Source organism: Microcaecilia unicolor, chromosome 5, assembly GCF_901765095.1.
Source record: "Microcaecilia unicolor chromosome 5, aMicUni1.1, whole genome shotgun sequence".
Taxonomy (NCBI): Eukaryota; Metazoa; Chordata; class Amphibia; order Gymnophiona; family Siphonopidae; genus Microcaecilia; species Microcaecilia unicolor.
Genome location: NC_044035.1, coordinates 112,737,173 through 112,755,256, shown reverse-complemented (window position 1 = coordinate 112,755,256; position 18,084 = coordinate 112,737,173). Strand labels below are relative to the sequence as shown.

General features: G+C 44.0%; 1 protein-coding gene across 1 annotated transcript in view; it reads left to right on the top strand.

The window, feature by feature from the left end:
• The first annotated feature begins 1,565 nt into the window (after positions 1-1,565).
• Positions 1,566-18,084, top strand: part of CHUK (component of inhibitor of nuclear factor kappa B kinase complex) — a 169,713-nt gene continuing 153,194 nt past the window's right edge. The window contains 1 exon segment of the mRNA XM_030203200.1: positions 1,566-1,883. Coding sequence (XP_030059060.1) covers positions 1,779-1,883 — 105 coding nt within the window. The 5' untranslated portion in view covers positions 1,566-1,778.

Sequence of the window (18,084 nt, the reverse complement as noted above, 5' to 3'; positions counted from 1 at the left end):
GTAAGAATTAAAACTTTCTTCAACTTCCTATTTTTATTTTGTCTGTCTCATAAGTTACATACAAAATAGTCTCTTATGATTGTTTGTACAGGGCTTTGAATATAGTAACGATAAGTGGCAATATTTCTACTATTCCAGCATAAAGATGCAGGCTCACAAATATATTAGAACATTGTTAAAATGACCTAATAAATACCATTTTTTTCTGGGGGAAGAAAACCCAGCAAGATTATTTCAATCTCACTGGAAAATAAATTGTCATAAATGCCAAGCTAAATAAGCCTCAAGTACCAACTGTTTTAAAATAAATAATAAAAACTAACCAGTTGGTGCTATTTATTGTACGATCATTGTTTGGCTCCTCCAAAGACTCTGATGAAGAACAGATATCATCCTCCTCCAGTTCCATGACACAAGGTTTATAGGGTAGTAGACTTTTACTCTTGACTGTAATTTCAGATATCTTTTGTTCTTCATTTTTGTCATTTTCAGTATCATGATATTCTTCAAAAGTGCTTGATGGACAACTATCATGGCCATCATTATCTGTCAGTACTGTACTGGAATTTTCCATGCTTACGACAAGTTGAGGTTCTCCACATGGTATCATGAGTGCATTTATGTTAGCATCAAGGCAACTAACTGTTGTTCACGTCACCAAAAGTTTCTAATACTGCGGTATTTCTTAGAAAAATAAAAATATCCTGGTCCTCTGAATTGACTTTTTTTTTTTACAGTTTATGCATTTTGCTGAGGCATTCTCGTCTAGTCAAAACACAAACCGTAGAATAAAAACAATCCATAATCTGTAAAAGCTGATTGGCAGTTTCAAAAACGGCATTAACAGTAACAAATGCCCAAACCAAATCTATACCGATGCCTGTTTTTTGCTTTTTGTTTTTAATGATGACCACGTTGTACTGGAAAATGGCTTTTCAGATGATCAGCGATCCACTGAATCTGGACAAATGTCGTTTTCAGGAAAGGGAGCCGATAGGCTGGTTCAGCTTTCAGAAATATCTTTCATAATTTACTACGCATACTAACCGTATCGAGAAAAAAACATCCTAAGGTGACCATAACTGCTCGCTGTGTTTTCTGATTTTCAGCAGAGTGGGATCAACAAGTCTGTCATTCAGAGAGTCTTCAGACAGAAGAAACCAACCTGTCCAATAACTCCGTTATAAATACACATCACTTTTCCTCATCTGTTTCTCCTATGTAAGCACCCGACCCATGCAATAATTACAACCTTTTCTCGCGCGACTCTAATTAACAATCCTCCTGCTTCCAGCCCTAAATCGCCGAAATGAACCCAGCCACGCCCCCTCGTCTCTCTCAACCAACCAATTTCATTGGGAAAACCGGGTAGGGAGCAAAAGCGAGGCTCGGCACGCAAAATCATTCCATTCAGATTAGACCATCTCCACGTGATGTGGAAGGACCAATGAGATTAGGTGGCTGTGGCCGGAGCCCTAAGGCTGGGGTAGTGGCGCAGTTGTTTTCAGCGTTAATAACGATTCTGCGCCTGCGCACCCTGTGACGTCTCGCCCTGGTCACGGCGCCGGTGTGACGCCAGATGCGGAATAGCGTTGGGGGTGGGGTGGGCAGTATTGCTATAGTTTGGAAGGCTGCTGGAGGCAGGAGGGGTCCCAGTTTCGCTTCTGAGTGACGGGATAGAGTATTGATTCCATGAGGGAGCAGGCGAAAAGGGGTGTAACTGTGCTCTGAGAAAATGAACCGAGCATTGTAGGGTTGGTTCGCAGGCCCATTAGAGCATGGAAGAGCCTCCGATTAAACAGAACCTGCCGTGTGGCTCGTGGGAGATGAAGGAGCGGCTGGGAAGCGGAGGTTTCGGCATCGTTTGTCTGTATCAGCACAAGGTGAGTGCTTTTAAGGTGGGTCACGGTCCCAGCTATAGTGTGTACTTAGAGCTGGGAGTTTGTGGCTATTACAGGATGAGTTGCTTCACTCCCACATCTACCCTGCCATGGGCATTCGTTTCTAATTCCCTCTGATGAGCAATGGTGTGTTCTAATTTTTGAGCTGACCTTTACCGTGGATTAGTACAGGACAACTCATTATTGGTCGCTGAGTGCGTGTTCTGCTTGGTTCTCATTCCTCATGAGATTACTCTGCATTTTAATATATATTTTTTACACCTTTATTAAGCTAGTATGCCTCAAAAAGGAAATGCTGTCATTATTTTCATTTGGTGGAGGCTGCCACATAAAGGCTAGCTCGAAATAGTACAAAGCATGCAGCAACCCACTGAAGGAAGCATAACTTTCCAAAGCCAGTCACAACTGTTAAGAGATCACCTACAAAGTTGTTCAGTGACCCTTTTTCTTTTTATCTGTTTTGTTCGTAGTTTATTTGGCCTATAGAGGATGGGCAGACTGGATTGGTCATATGGCCTTTATCTGCCTCATATTTCTACAGCACTCCAAGTGCATGACTAGACTTTGTTGCATTGAAACACATAGCTGCATTGCACTAGACAACCCTTCAGACTTAATAGATTGCTTTTCCTTTTAGGCTAGATGTACTAAAGGCTTTTCTAATGTTTTATCGGTAAGGAAACATGTTTATTGTTTTGGCCAATATTTATTTACTCTTGGTGGCCTTGATGCCACAAGCATGTGCTAAAATTTTTTTTTTTACTCCTAAGGTAGTAAGTTAATGCATGCACTTTACCTTGGCCTTAAAAGTGTGCACTGTTAGAAAAAAAAAAAAACAGCACACAGCACTGTAGTTACATACAGCAGTTTGCTGTGTCACATCCCTTCATCTTTCAGTGTATGAGCAGAGATTGGCTCAACCACTGACAGTAAGGGCAACATTAAAAAAATAATAATAATAAAGCTGGCTGGAATGGACCCTTCATGCATAGGCGCCCGGTACAAGAGGCTTGGGGAGGCTATGCCTCCCCAGCCACAGCAGGATGGATCAGCTGTTTCTATAGAAATGCTAAATAGTATTAGTAGTAGTTCTCCTGCCAGTCCTGTTGCTCTGGGATAGCATTAGCTGCAGTGAAAGCCGTCTCTAGCCTTGTGTATAACCAGTTATAATTTGATCATCTTACTGCTGGGAGAGCAGAGCAGAGCAGGGGGGTTGGCTGGAGGTGTCCTGGGTTGCCAGGGAGATATTTAACTAGGATCAAGAATTCCTGCACATGAGCAATTCACACCAAAGAGACTTGCACAGACCCCTGAAATTTTAAAAGTGCAAAAAATAAGTTTTAAAAGTATTTGCATTAAATCTAATTGCAGAATTTAGGTGCTAGGAAGTGGGATTGGTATGCTATGTACTCAAATTTGCTCAAGCCATATTCAAATTAGTCCGTTTTTGGGAGGTTCTCATTTGCATATTTATGGGTAAACATTGTTGGAAATGTTTACAGCCTTAATGGCATGGCTCTGATCAAAAATGTGAACTTTGATCTAAAAATGAAGGGTTTAGCTAGCGTTTTTGACTAAAAATTCCCATTAGAGTGTCTGTATGTTAATCTGCATTCAAATAGAGCTCTCTGATTGGATGAGCAGCTCCTGTTAGAAAATCTGCTCGGGAACAGAGAGGAGAGGAGAGAATCAATGGGTGGGTGGGTGTGGATGGCTGGAGGGGGGGCAGGGGAGAGGAGAGTATCAATTGGTGGGTATGGATGGCTGGGGGGGGGGGGGCAGGGGAGCGAGGACAAGAAATGAAGAAGAAAGGCAGAAAGTAAAGAAATAAATGGAAAGGAAGTCCTGGAAATGGAGTTAAAAGGACAGATAGCAGCAGAATCGGATACTGGGCCAGCATGATCAGAAAAACAAAGTTACCAGACAACAAAGGTAGAAAAGATAATTTTATTTTCATTATAGTGTTTGGAATATGTTCACTTTGAGAATCAGGTGCTCAACATTAAAATATTTATTTACTTATGTATGGCATTTTATCCCACATTAAACATGAATTAGGATGTTTTGTGGCTCTACATGAGAATTGTGATATTATTATCCTTGTTTCATATTGTTGACGGTCTGCATTTTTTGTATGGGAGATATATTGGTGTATTAAGTTCTGCCCAGTGTAATATGTATAGTACAGTAAGGTTCTGAGTGTGTTTTTGCACAAAGTTGTGCATAGTGTTTTGTAGTTACGATTGTGGTTAGTATATGCTTTGAGCAACCACTTTATTCTTTGACATATGATACATATCTAATATCTAAATTCAATAAAAGGTATTGTGACTATTTATTTTTTCTGTGTGTTATCAATTATGGATTTAAGCTCCACCCCTGGCCCCACCCCTAACCCCGCCCCTTTAGCCTCCCCAAACAGTTGGGCCACCGGCCGCCTATGCCTTCATGCCCCATCCATTATGGGGAAGGTCATACATAAGTTTTTCATACTGGGACAGACTAAAGGTCCATCAAGCCCAGCATCCTGTTTCCAACAGTGGCCAATCCAGTTCACAAATACCTGGCAAGATCCCAAAAAATACAAAACATTTTATATTGCTTATCCTAGAAATAGTGGATTTTCCCCAAGTCCAATTTAGTAAGCCGTCTAAACCTTTTTAAAACTCTACTAAGCTAACCGCCTTTACCACATTCTCTGGCAACGAATTCCAGAGTTTAATTATACATTGAGTGAAGAAAGATTTTCTCCGATTCGTTTTAAATTTACTACTTTGTAGCTTCATCACATGCCCCCTAGTCCTAGTATTTTTGGAAAGCATAAACAGACGCATCACGTCTACCCGTTCAACTCCACTCATTATTTTATAGACCTCTATATCTCCCCTCAGGCGCCTTTTCTCCAAGCTGAAGAGCCTTAGCCAATTTAGCCTTTCCTCATAGGGAAGTCATCTCATCCCCTTTATCATTTTCGTCGCCCTTCTCTGCACTTTTTCTAATTCCACTATATCTTTTTTGAGATGCGACGACCAGAATTGAACACAATATTCGAGTTGTGATCACACCATGGAGCAATACAAAGGCATTATGGCGTCCTCAATTTTGTTTATTATTTTTTTAAATTTATTACATTTTATATCCCACATTTTCCCACCTATTTGTAGGCTCAATGTGGCTTACATAGTACCGAAGAGGCGTTACAGACTCCGGTGTAAACAAATACAAATTGATGTTGTGGTAAGATAAATTTCATGTGGCACAGCCACACTAGGGAATCGTACAATGGAAGAGTTGTGCTATGTCCATTATGTTCTTTAGTTTTGATGTGTTGCACAGATCAGGCATTTATGTTGGATCGGTAGGGTATGCCTTTTTAAACAGGTTAATTTTTAGTGTTTTCTGGAAGTTTAGGTGGTCGTTCGTAGTTTTCAAGGCCTTTGGTAATTCATTCCACAGTTGTGTGTTTATGTAGGAAAAACTGGACGTGTAAGTTGATTTGTATTTGAATCCTTTGTAGCTGGGGTAGTGGCAGATTTAGGTACGTTTGTGTTGATTCGGATGTGTTTCTAGTTGGTAGGTCGATCAAGTCTGTCATGTATCCCGGAGCTTCACCGTAGATAATTTTGTGAACCAGAGTGCAGATTTTGAAAGCAATGCGTTCTTTGATTGGGAGCCAGTGTAGGTTTTCGCGAAGGGGTTTTGCACTTTCAAATCGCATTTAGCTGCCGTGTTTTGAGCGGTCTGAAGTTTCTTTAAGGTTTGTTCTTTGCATCCCGCCTAAATTCCATTGCAGTAGTCTACATGGCTTAGTACCATATATTTGTATCAGGTTGCGAAATGTTCCCCTTGGGAAGAATTGTTTCACGCGTTTGAGTTTTCTTTGTTGTAGATGTCACTTGGCTCTCTAGTGTTAAGTTGCGGTCCATTGTTTTGCATTCCTTTCCTAATAATACCTAACATTCTATTTGCTTTCTTAACCACAGCAGCACACTGAGCAGAAGGTTTCAACGTGTCATCAACGACGACACCTAGATCCCTTTCTTGGTCGGTGACTCCTTTTTTTTTTTTTATAAATGTTTTTATTGTTCCATGGATTCATATACAGGCATCAAGAGCAACATTAATACAAACAACAAAGCATGTCCTGACAACTCTGCCAACAATCTACTGAATTCCATGTTTTATTTTATTTCCCCCCCCCCCCCCCCCCCCGTTTCTTCCCCTCCCCCAGCAAAGACCCCTCCCCCCCTCCCCCCTCCCCCCCCCTATCCTTTATCACTTAAACAGCACACAGACTTAATCAATTATGCTCTTCTTATGTAGGCATCATGAACAAGGCACATGTTCTTCCCCACAGGTCACGATATTGACGAGCACCCAGAGAGGTCACAAATTTATATCTCATAGCCACCCAATGAGCCATCTCAAGCATACTATGTTTCCACACTGCAAGGGCCGGGGGCTCTCTCTGCACCCACTGTTTCAGCACACACCTTTTAAGCAAAATCAAGGCTAACAAAACAAATTTACATTGTGAGACTCTCAACCCCTGCTCCTTAAGAGCCTGCCCACAACCCATTAATGTAATTGAATATTGCCACTCCACTGAGCGCTGTAATATCTCTTCTAAGGTTGTTAGCGCCCCAGACCATAGTTCCTGCAGTGTAGGACATTCCATGAAAGAGTGCAAAAAGGTGCCCACTGCCCCCCCACACTTGTCACATGTGTCACTATCCCACATTCCCAGGGCTTTCCCCCTAACTTTAGTGATATGCACCCTGTAAAGGATTCTATACTGTGTGTCTTGTAAAGACGCATTCGGTGTGAGCCCCCGCAGACCTCGGAAGACTGTGCTCAATCTCTCCACCGACACCTCTTCCACAGTATCCTCACTCCACGCTGCAGCTAGTGATTTTAAGTGGGGGGATTGCATTTGCTCCCTAATCAACTGACACCAGCCGGTCAACGTATTATGAAGCGGGGTCATCTGCATAAAGGTGTAATCAAGTTTTGTAAATCGCGCTATCGTCTTGCTCTGACGTTCCACACTCAGTATGTAATCTCGTGCCTGGAGGTATGCAAAGAAGTGAGAGCCAGGAATCTGTAATTCGTCACACTGTGGCGAACGTGGGAAAGACATCCTCCCCCTCCCCCCGAAATTGACCTATAAACCGACAACCTTTATCCCTCCATTTACAGAAGACTGACCTTCCCATCCCCGCTGGGAAAGTCATATTCCCCACCAACGGTAGGAACAGGCTAACCCCCACTTTATTTCCCGCCTGTCCTCTCCACCATCTCCAAGCCAATTGAAGGGCTGCTACATAGGGATTATCCACTTTCTTTCTTGCCCCCTGTACTGCCCAGGATTCTAAAACTGTAAAAGGGTCATTTGGCCTGCACCAGCTCTCCCAAAAGCCCCGGGAGGCAAAAAAACCCTTCTCCGTAATCAATTCGTGTATCCACCGCATCAGTGCTGCTACATTATAAACCCGTAGGTCTGGGAGTCGGAGTCCCCCCTGCCCATTATTCCTAGTCAACTTGGTAAACGCTATCCGCGAGCATTTAGCATGCCAGATAAAGGTACCTACAATACTTTTATAGGAACGCTCCTCCGAAGCCCTGACCCATAAAGGGAGCATTTGTAACGGGTAAAGTATCTTGGGCAATAAGACCATTTTAACCAGCGCTATGTGCCCTAAAAAATTCACAGATAGGTCTTTCCATTTTTGGCATATGTTTTTTATCTCTCCTAGTCGGTCTAACACATTTTTTTTGTATACCCATGCCAAGTTCGCACTGATGTGGATCCCCAAATATTTAATACCCTCTGTAGCCCAACGTAATGGGAAGGAGTGTAAGGTTCTACTAATACACGGGTCATTTACCGGTAGGGCCTCGGACTTGTCAAAGTTTATAATGAGGCCCGAAAAAGCCCCAAATGCTCGGATAAAGGACATAACCAGTGGCAGGGTACGAGTTGCCTCATCCAACAAAAGCAGCATATAGTCTGCAAATAAATTAATGATATATTCCTCCCCACCCACCTTTAGTCCTTTCAGCGTGGTGTCCTGCCGTAGTTTTGCTGCCAGGGGCTCCAGAGTCAGAAGAAATAGCAGCGGTGAGAGGGGGCAACCCTGCCTAGTCCCTCCCCCCAAAGTAAATGTATCAGACAGGGACTCATTGACAAGAAGCTGCGCTGTTGGGTGGCAGTATAATGCTCGAACCCATCCCAGAAAATCTCCCTGAATACCAAAGCAGTCAAGGATCCAAAACAAGTAAGGCCAAACAACCTTATCGAAAGCCTTTTCTGCATCAAGGCTTGCCACTATGGCGTCTCCCTTTCTGCCAGCACCTTCCATTAGTATTCGGCTCACCTTCAAGATGTTAGCTGACGCATACCTCCCTTTGACAAAAACCCACCTGGTCCGGGTGGACCAGGTCGGGAACCACCTTCCCCAGTCTGTCCGCCAACACCGCTGCCAGGATCTTTATGTCTTGATTTAATAACGATATGGGCCTGTAGGAACCCACCAATTCCTCATCTTTCCCCGGTTTAGGGATCAACACAATATGCGCATGATTTAATACCACCCCCAATGCACCCTTTTCCTTGCTCTCTTCACACATAGCTATAAAGGGTGCAACCATGACGTCCTGCAATATTTTGTAATACTCCACCCCTAGGCCATCTGGGCCTGGCGCCTTGGCCAACTTAAGGCGCTTAATCACTTGTTGCACTTCCTTACCCTGAATAGGTGCGTTTAACCCCCTCCTCTGTTCCTCAGAAATCCTGGGCAGCCCTAACCCTTTAAAGAATTCCAGGCATTTATCTTCTGAGAAATCCCCTACTTGGTATAACGCTGAGTAATACTCAACAAACTCTTTTTTAATATCAGCTAACTGAGTTCTAACTTCACCCTCCCTATTCCTTATTTTAGTTATAAATCTTTTTGCCGTTCTTTGCTTCACTAGGGATGCTAGTAATTTACCCGTCTTATTGCCCCACCGGTGTAATTTGTATTTGTATAATTTTATGTTATATAGTGCACTTTCCTCCAACACTTTTTGCACCTCTTTCCTCCGTTCCATATATGCCTTCCTAGTGGAGTCAGAGGAACACCCAATGAGCGCTCGTCGCGCTTCTTTCAGTTGCGAGGTAAGTGTTCGGATTCTCTCCCCTCGTTTTTTATTCATTGAGGCCACATACGAGATAATCTTTCCTCGTAGTACTGCCTTTGAGGCCTCCCAGAATACTCTTGGGGTCACATCCTGTACATCATTTTCTGCGACATAATCTATCCAGCTGTTTCTCAGATAGGTATGGAACTCCCTGCTTTGATACAATGCCGGATTCATACGCCACCGGTCGGCCCCCTCCCGTCCTCCCCCTTGCCACTCCATCCACACCGGCGAGTGGTCAGATACCTCTGGCTCCCCGATTCCCGATTGACACACCCCCAGGACTACCGAGTAAGGCACGAGCGAGTAGTCAAGACGAGAGTGCGTCCCATGAGGGTGCAAGAAAAATGTATAATCAGCCTCATCTAGATGTTGGTATCGCCATATATCCACTAAATCTAACTCCTTCATCAAAAAGTTGACTCCTCTATCGTCTTGATCTTTGCCTGCCCTTCTGGGGGGTTTACAATCTATAGAAGGGTCACTGACGACATTAAAATCCCCCCCTATTACTAAGTGATATTGATCAAATGTTACCAATTTAGCGGCCAGCAAGGTGAAAAAACTGTGTGAGTATACATTGGGTGCGTACACACTACACAACCCCACCCGTTTGCCCTGCAGTTCTCCTGCTACTATGAGAAATCTTCCGTCTGGGTCTTGGTACATTCTATGTAAGTCAAAGGAAACAGATTTCTTAAACAGTATGGCTACCCCTCGTTGTCTCCCATTGTAAGAGGCAAAAAATACATCTCCTACCCAGTCCCTTTTTAATTTTAAATGTTCCATCTTACTTAGGTGGGTCTCTTGCAACAGAGCTATATCAGCCTTCTGCCTCTTGAGTGCCTGCAGTATTTTCGTACGCTTAACTGGGGAGTGCACTCCATCAACATTTAAAGTCATAATCCTTAAATTAACCATTCGGCTGCCACTCATCGTCTCCCCTTGCTTGTATTTCCTTTGCAGGACCCAAGAGCCTCCCAGCTAAGCCCTCGGGCCATTCGTTCACTCTTGTCTTTTTCCATTCTGTGCCTTGTCTACCTACCAGTTTTCCAAATCTCCACCCCTTGGTGATCGTTCCAGTGCTGTTCAATGGATTAACCGCTAAGCCCCCCAATTCCCCCTCTCCCTGCTCCCTTCCCCTAATCTGACCCTCCCTCTCCCCCCCCCCAGAACCCTTTCCCCTCGCTCACCCAATTCACCACACACACACCCTTCTGACACACCACCAACTCTTCTCGGCTACTCCGCCCCATTCCTCTTCCCTCCCTTTCCCTGACTCCCCAACGTATGTCCCGGTTAATAACGATAACCTTAACACATAACAATGTACAACATAACCTGTCATCAATACATACTACCAGAAAGATTTCATCAGGGAGCTCCCACACTTTTAAAGTCTGATAATCTGGACTTATTATTGCAGAGGGTCGAACCAGAAGCTTCTCATATCCTCGGGGCCCGTAAGTATAGTAGCCATGACCTTCACCACCATGATGTCCTGCCCTGCTGCTTTCATTATAATCACCATCTCTGGTCATCAAGACCCACTTGTGCATGGTGGCACCCTTTTCTTCAAGATGTCTCCTGACGAATGCTTCAGTGTCCTACAGCCATCCTCAACTAGCTGTGTCACTAAAATCCTTGCAGTTCAGCAGCTCCCACCTCATTTTAAGTTGGTCACAAAGGTTTCCAATGCTTCTGACTTCGTGAAAAACAAAGTCTTATTCTCGTGCAGCACACGAACTTTAGCCGGGTACAATAGAGAGAAGCGAACTCCCTTCTCATACAGTCTCTTACACTGGCGACCCATAATCCTCCGCTGGTCAGCCACCGCCGCCGAATAGTCCTGAAAGAGCAGGATTTTTTTACCATTGTACTCCAAATCAGGTTTTCGTCGGTAGGCCTGCAAGATAGCTTCTTTATCCATATAATTCAGTAACTTCGCCAGGACTTGTCTCGGTCTGCTATCAGCCGGCCATTCTGCTCCCACTCTGTGTATGCGTTCCACTTGTGGCGGTTTCCCGCCAAAATCCAGCCCTAATTGTTCCGGGAGCCAGTGTTCTAAAAATTTCCTGAGCTCCGACGCTTTGACCGCTTCGGGCAGGCCCACAATCCGCAAGTTATTGCGCCTACTGCGGTTTTCTAAGTCATCTGCCTTTCTCTCCAATTGCTCACACTTGTGTTCCAGCGCCGCAATTCTCCCGCTCGCGCCCGCAGCCTCATCTTCACACTGTGACAGTCGGTCCTCAACTTGTTGCAAACGGGCGCTCTGGCGCTCCACCGCTTCACGGATATTGTCCACTGATGTTTGCAATTTAGACAGCTTTTCCTCTAGGACCACTGACAGCTGCTGCGCCAATTCTTTAATTAGCTCGGGCGGAATCGGCCCCATTATCGGAGTCTCTAGCTGCCGCCATCTTGTTTTCCTCGCAGCCGATGCTTTTCTTCCCCCGCGGGGTCTTTGCTGGCATACCCTGCTTCTTTCTTTTATAGGCACTCGCGAGCTTCTCAATTTGCTGCACTCACGATCCTGTGCATGGATATCTCGCTGAGGGGTCACTTCGGGAGGGATTAGCGGGTTATTTCGGCGATTTATTTGAAGGCGGGCTGGAGCCGGTGCTTCGGGCGTCCGCTCAGCTCCGCGTCATCACGTGACCCAGGTCGGTGACTCCTAACGTGGAACCTTGCATGACGTAGCTATAATTCGGGTTCCTCTTTCCCACATGCATCACTTTGCACTTGCTCACATTAAACGTCATTTGCCATTTAGATGCACAGTCTCCCAGTCTCGTAAGGTCCTCTTGTAATTTTTCACAATCCTCCCACGATTTAATGACTTTGAATAACTTTGTGTCATCAGTAAATGTAATTACCTCACTAGTTACTCCCATCTCTAGGTCATTTATAAATATGTTAAAATCAGCGGTCCCAGAACAGAGCCCTGGGGAACCCCACTAACTACCCTTCTCCATTGAGAATACTGACCATTTAACCCTACTCTTTGTTTTCTATTTTTTAACCAGTTTTTAATCCAAAATAGGCCAGTTCCTCCTATCCCATGACTCACCAATTTCCTCTGGAATCTTTCATGAGGTAGTCTATCAAACGTCTTCTGAAAATCCAGATACACAATATCAACCACTCACCTTTATCCACATGTTTGTTCACCCCTTCAAAGAAATGTAATAGATTGGTGAGGCACGATTTCCCTTCATTAAATCCATGTTGGCTTTGTCTCATTAATCCATGCTTTTGAATATGCTCTGTAATAGTCTCTACTCTCCCCCTCCCCCGGTGATCATCACTGGAGCCTCTCTGAGGGCCTGACTGGGGGGGGGGTGCCCGAGCACTGGATCAGAGAACCTCCGGAGTTTGTCACACTTCACCTTAGAACACCCTTCTGCTCCTGCGCAGAATCTTTACTCCAGCCCTAGAAGAAGCATAAAAATGCACTATAGTTTAGCATGGTTTTTATATTGGGAGCAATTTCTTATTCCTGCTCTAAAAACTCTTCCTGCATCATGAGTAAATTGCTGCAGAAAAGGATATTGTGTTGGATCCTCTGCTGCAGATCTTAGTATTATTTGCAAAAAAGCACCAATTTCCTACCAGCATCTTTGCAATATTGCTCACAAAGATCTAACAAAACTCTGTTATAGAGCAGATTCCTGTGAATTTCCACCATTTGCCTTTCTTTCCTTGGATTGCCTACCTTCTGTTTATTACTTCGTCCAGTGGTCTTGTTCCTTTTTTAGTTTTAAGCTGGGACACTTGGGTTTATAATGAGCTGAAGGTGAGCCACCAAATATTTTCCCATGCAGGGCCATGACACTGCCGACCAGTGGGTCAGGGATGTTCATCCCCACCTGCCCACCATCAAACTTCATTGATGGTATCCTCAAGTTTCTGAGCATTTCCACATGCATTCTTTTTTTGTCTATTGAGAAAATGCCTTGTCCTTCAACCATGCAACCCTGCCCATCCGCTTTCCCCTTTCTGCCTGAGCCTGGGTAGAGAGGCAGAGTAGCAGAAAAACCCAGAAAGACAATGGGGGCTGCCCTAAAAGTTTCTGGGAGCCACCATTGAAGAACACTGGCTTAGTTGATTTCCAATCAAGTCAATCACCTTGGGGCCCTATCCCAGTGCATTGTGTTCATTTGATTCTTAGATACCGTAGCTGACATTTTATTATGACTTTCATCTGTTTGCTCTTTTTATGTTGAAATCATTTTTATTGAAGACAAGTTAACCAACTTAGGGCCTCTTTTATCAAACCGCACTAGCGGTCCCTGGTGCTGTAATGCTGACAAAGCCCATTCACTTTGAACACTCAGCCCATTCAGCATTGCCACATGGCTTGATAAGAGGCCCTTAGACATGATCTAATTTAAAAAAAATTTTAGTCATGGAATAAAGATAAACAGCACCGTCCCTCCTTAGTTTGTTATAAAGTTTGTATGTTCTGTTTGTCATCCCTGAAATTGTGTAATATACATCATGTTAAGTGTGTGTCAAAAGCCTTGTTGACATCCATATCCATCCAGTATATATATATATATATATATATATACAGTGGGGGAAATAAGTATTTGATCCCTTGCTGATTTTGTAAGTTTGCCCACTGACAAAGACATGAGCAGCCCATAATTGAAGGGTAGGTTATTGGTAACAGTGAGAGATAGCACATCACAAATTAAATCCGGAAAATCACATTGTGGAAAGTATATGAATTTATTTGCATTCTGCAGAGGGAAATAAGTATTTGATCCCCCACCAACCAGTAAGAGATCTGGCCCCTACAGACCAGGTAGATGCTCCAAATCAACTCGTTACCTGCATGACAGACAGCTGTCGGCAATGGTCACCTGTATGAAAGACACCTGTCCACAGACTCAGTGAATCAGTCAGACTCTAACCTCTACAAAATGGCCAAGAGCAAGGAGCTGTCTAAGGATGTCAGGGACAAGATCATACACCTGCACAAGGCTGGAATGGGCTACAAAACCATCAGTAAGACGCTGGGCGAGAAGGAGACAACTGTTGGTGCCATAGTAAGAAAATGGAAGAAGTACAAAATGACTGTCAATCGACAAAGATCTGGGGCTCCATGCAAAATCTCACCTCGTGGGGTATCCTTGATCATGAGGAAGGTTAGAAATCAGCCTACAACTACAAGGAGGGAACTTGTCAATGATCTCAAGGCAGCTGGGACCACTGTCACCACGAAAACCATTGGTAACACATTACGACATAACGGATTGCAATCCTGCAGTGCCCGCAAGGTCCCCCTGCTCCGGAAGGCACATGTGACGGCCCGTCTGAAGTTTGCCAGTGAACACCTGGATGATGCCGAGAGTGATTGGGAGAAGGTGCTGTGGTCAGATGAGACAAAAATTGAGCTCTTTGGCATGAACTCAACTCGCCGTGTTTGGAGGAAGAGAAATGCTGCCTATGACCCAAAGAACACCGTCCCCACTGTCAAGCATGGAGGTGGAAATGTTATGTTTTGGGGGTGTTTCTCTGCTAAGGGCACAGGACTACTTCACCGCATCAATGGGAGAATGGATGGGGCCATGTACCGTACAATTCTGAGTGACAACTTCCTTCCCTCCGCCAGGGCCTTAAAAATGGGTCGTGGCTGGGTCTTCCAGCACGACAATGACCCAAAACATACAGCCAAGGCAACAAAGGAGTGGCTCAGGAAGAAGCACATTAGGGTCATGGAGTGGCCTAGCCAGTCACCAGACCTTAATCCCATTGAAAACTTATGGAGGGAGCTGAAGCTGCGAGTTGCCAAGCGACAGCCCAGAACTCTTAATGATTTAGAGATGATCTGCAAAGAGGAGTGGACCAAAATTCCTCCTGACATGTGTGCAAACCTCATCATCAACTACAGAAGACGTCTGACCGCTGTGCTTGCCAACAAGGGTTTTGCCACCAAGTATTAGGTCTTGTTTGCCAGAGGGATTAAATACTTATTTCCCTCTGCAGAATGCAAATAAATTCATATACTTTCCACAATGTGATTTTCCGGATTTAATTTGTGATGTGCTATCTCTCACTGTTACCAATAACCTACCCTTCAATTATGGGCTGCTCATGTCTTTGTCAGTGGGCAAACTTACAAAATCAGCAAGGGATCAAATACTTATTTCCCCCACTGTATATATATATATATATATAAGAGTATACCACATCCAGTGCATATCCCTCTCAAATTCTCTGGTCATCCAATCAAAGAAATTGCTCAGATTTGCAGAGCTGGAAAAATCTTGGTTGCCAAGGTATGTAAACTATGGTGCTTAGTACTGCTGAGGCTGAATGTATGCACCAAGAGGAAAAGAATCCAGGCTTGGGCTTGCAAAGCTACTGTTGGGGAAGACAGTGGCTGCTGGAGGTATATTCTGCTAGCCACCAAAGAGTCAAAGCTGGAGAAGACAGAAAAAAGGCAAAGCCAAATAAGCTAAAACAAAAGATACAAAGATCTGAATTTAAATAAAGCTGTATAGAATTATTCTTTGCTCTAGCTCCTAAAAATTTGGGTTGGTGCACAAAGTTTTGAAAAAAAAGTTTTTATCCTTGCAGTTTTGATGAGGCTTCCTTCTGGTTTAAACCAGGTTGCCCCGGATTGTATGACGTGGGATTCAATATATTTCATTCCTTTCTTTCTATAGAGTGCCTACTAATTATCCCATCATTGATGTCATACTGAGTGACCTGTAGTTTTCCAAGCTCTCCATATTACTATGAGGAAGGGCAACATCTATCCTTCTCCAGTCCTATAGAACAGTGTTTCCCAAGTCAGTCCTGGAGTAACCCCTTTGCCTGTCAGGTTTTCAGGATGTCCACAATGAATATGTATAACATTGATTTGTATGTACAGCCTCTGTTATATGCAAATCTCTTGTTCATTCATTGTAGATATCCTGAAAATCTGACTGGCAAGGGGCACTCCAGGACTGATTTGGGAAACACTGCTGTAGAATCACACTTTTCAAGCAGTATTTGGAGAACTATCAGTTCTCCTGCTAGAGCTCTAAGCTCCCTTAACTTAAAATCTAGATCTATAGCTTTGCAAACCTTGTTTTCATAGTTCATACGAGTCTTCTGTAACTGGTATAGTATGAACCCCACTGTCATATATATATCCCTAATTAAATTCCTTCTTAATGTTTTTTTTTTCCAATAAGGAAAAAAACCCCAATTTGGAATTTATCTGTACCATTATCCTGTCTTTAGTAGCTTAAGGAGTACTTTTATAAGGCAATAACATGTAAGACAGAATTAAATGAGCTCATGGGAAGATTGGGAAGCACTAGTATATAGCTACTCTGGGTTTTGTAAGCACAAAGCTTTAGAAGAAGCATACTTTTTTTCCTTGCCAGACCATTGGGATATGCTGTCTTCCCAGCAGGTGGAAACGGAGCCAAACTTGCTAACTTTCTCTGTGTATGCTTGTGTAGCAGAGAAGCTATTTAATATCGCTGTGTCCGCAGCACTAGGAGGTTTTAGATGGAGGCTTTGTGCTTGGTAATCATAACAGTCTGGGCTGGCATTTCTGACATCAGTAAATCTAATTAGGAGAGATTTGCATGTCCCAATGTGGGCATACGTCAAGAATTTGTTTGCTGTTTTTGGAACATTTTCAGTTTTAAACATTGCCCTCCTGACTGACCACGGGTCCAAGAATGTTTATGAAAATCAGTGGGGTAGTAGCAGCAGCAGCATAGCTTAGAAGGGGAGAAAAAGGGGGATTTGATTATTCCCTACTTAGATGATTGGTCATCACTGCTTGCTCTCCTCAGACTTTGCTTAGATGAACCAATGTTATCCACTTCTTAGGACTAAGATGGATGTGACCTTTGCCAAAAGCTATTTCTTGCCTTCTCAAGTCCTGGAGTATTTGAAAGTATTATTCAACACTCACCAGGCCAAGGTTTTCCTTCTGGACTCTTAAACTAAGCTCCAGAGCCAGGTTCAAGGCTTGCTTGTAGTCAGGCACACCCACTGCGTGGGACTGCATGTAGATGTTGGGTCCATGATGGCAACAATCAAGGTGTACACTTGGCAGGGCTCAAGTAGGCAATTGTACAGTTGTCTCCTGGCTGCTTGATTCCGGGGGGGGGGGGGGGGGGAGAAAAGTACAAGAGTTCCCCTGGAGAGCAAGGCTCGAAACAACCTATTGTGATAACTCAGCAGACACAGTATGGATAAAGGGACGTCTCTAGAACTGTCCATGTGGGTGCTGGTGTCCACAGTGCAACTCCTTGGGGAAGGGGAACGTATTGGCCTGAATCAGGGAGCCTAAGGTAACTGGATGCAGGCACCATCCAAGGATTACATCAAGAGGTTGGTGATCAATGCAAAGGCTAGATATTCAGTATTTCTTTCCACTCCTTGAAGGGATGGTGGTGTTAGTGTTGTGTATGTGAACAAATGGAGCAACCAGGAACCTGTGTCTATCACAAGTCAGTTTTTATTCTGAGCTGAACAGAGATTCAAGTCAAAGCCCTGCCAGCTTTTCATACTGTGGAGGTGGACAACTTTAGTCTCCACTTCTTGCAGCTGAAGAAATGAGAACTTGACGAGGAGGCCCTTGATTAAATCTGCTATGGGGGGAATCACTGTATGGATCTAATGGCAACAAGGCACAACACCAAGACTCGGATTCTTCAGCTGCTGGAAAATGTATTTATACATTTGATTAGACTGTGTCCATTTTAGAGACCTCAGGTCAGGGGGCTGCTTTGTCAGGGCTAGTTCAGGTAGAAAATCCTGCTCTGCTGTTTTAAGGCTTAGCTTTTGAGAGGGCAGGTCCAAAGAGGAGAGGGTTTTTCTCTTTTGTGATCAAGAGGATGTCCACTTCCAGACCTAGATTAGGGTCTGGAGGGTTTTTTGAGGCATGGTGTCAGGAGCTGTCAACATGGAGAAGCCAGATACCACACATTTTGGACATCCTAGTCTTTCTAGTGGCAGTCAGCTTTGTAAGGAGGGTGTT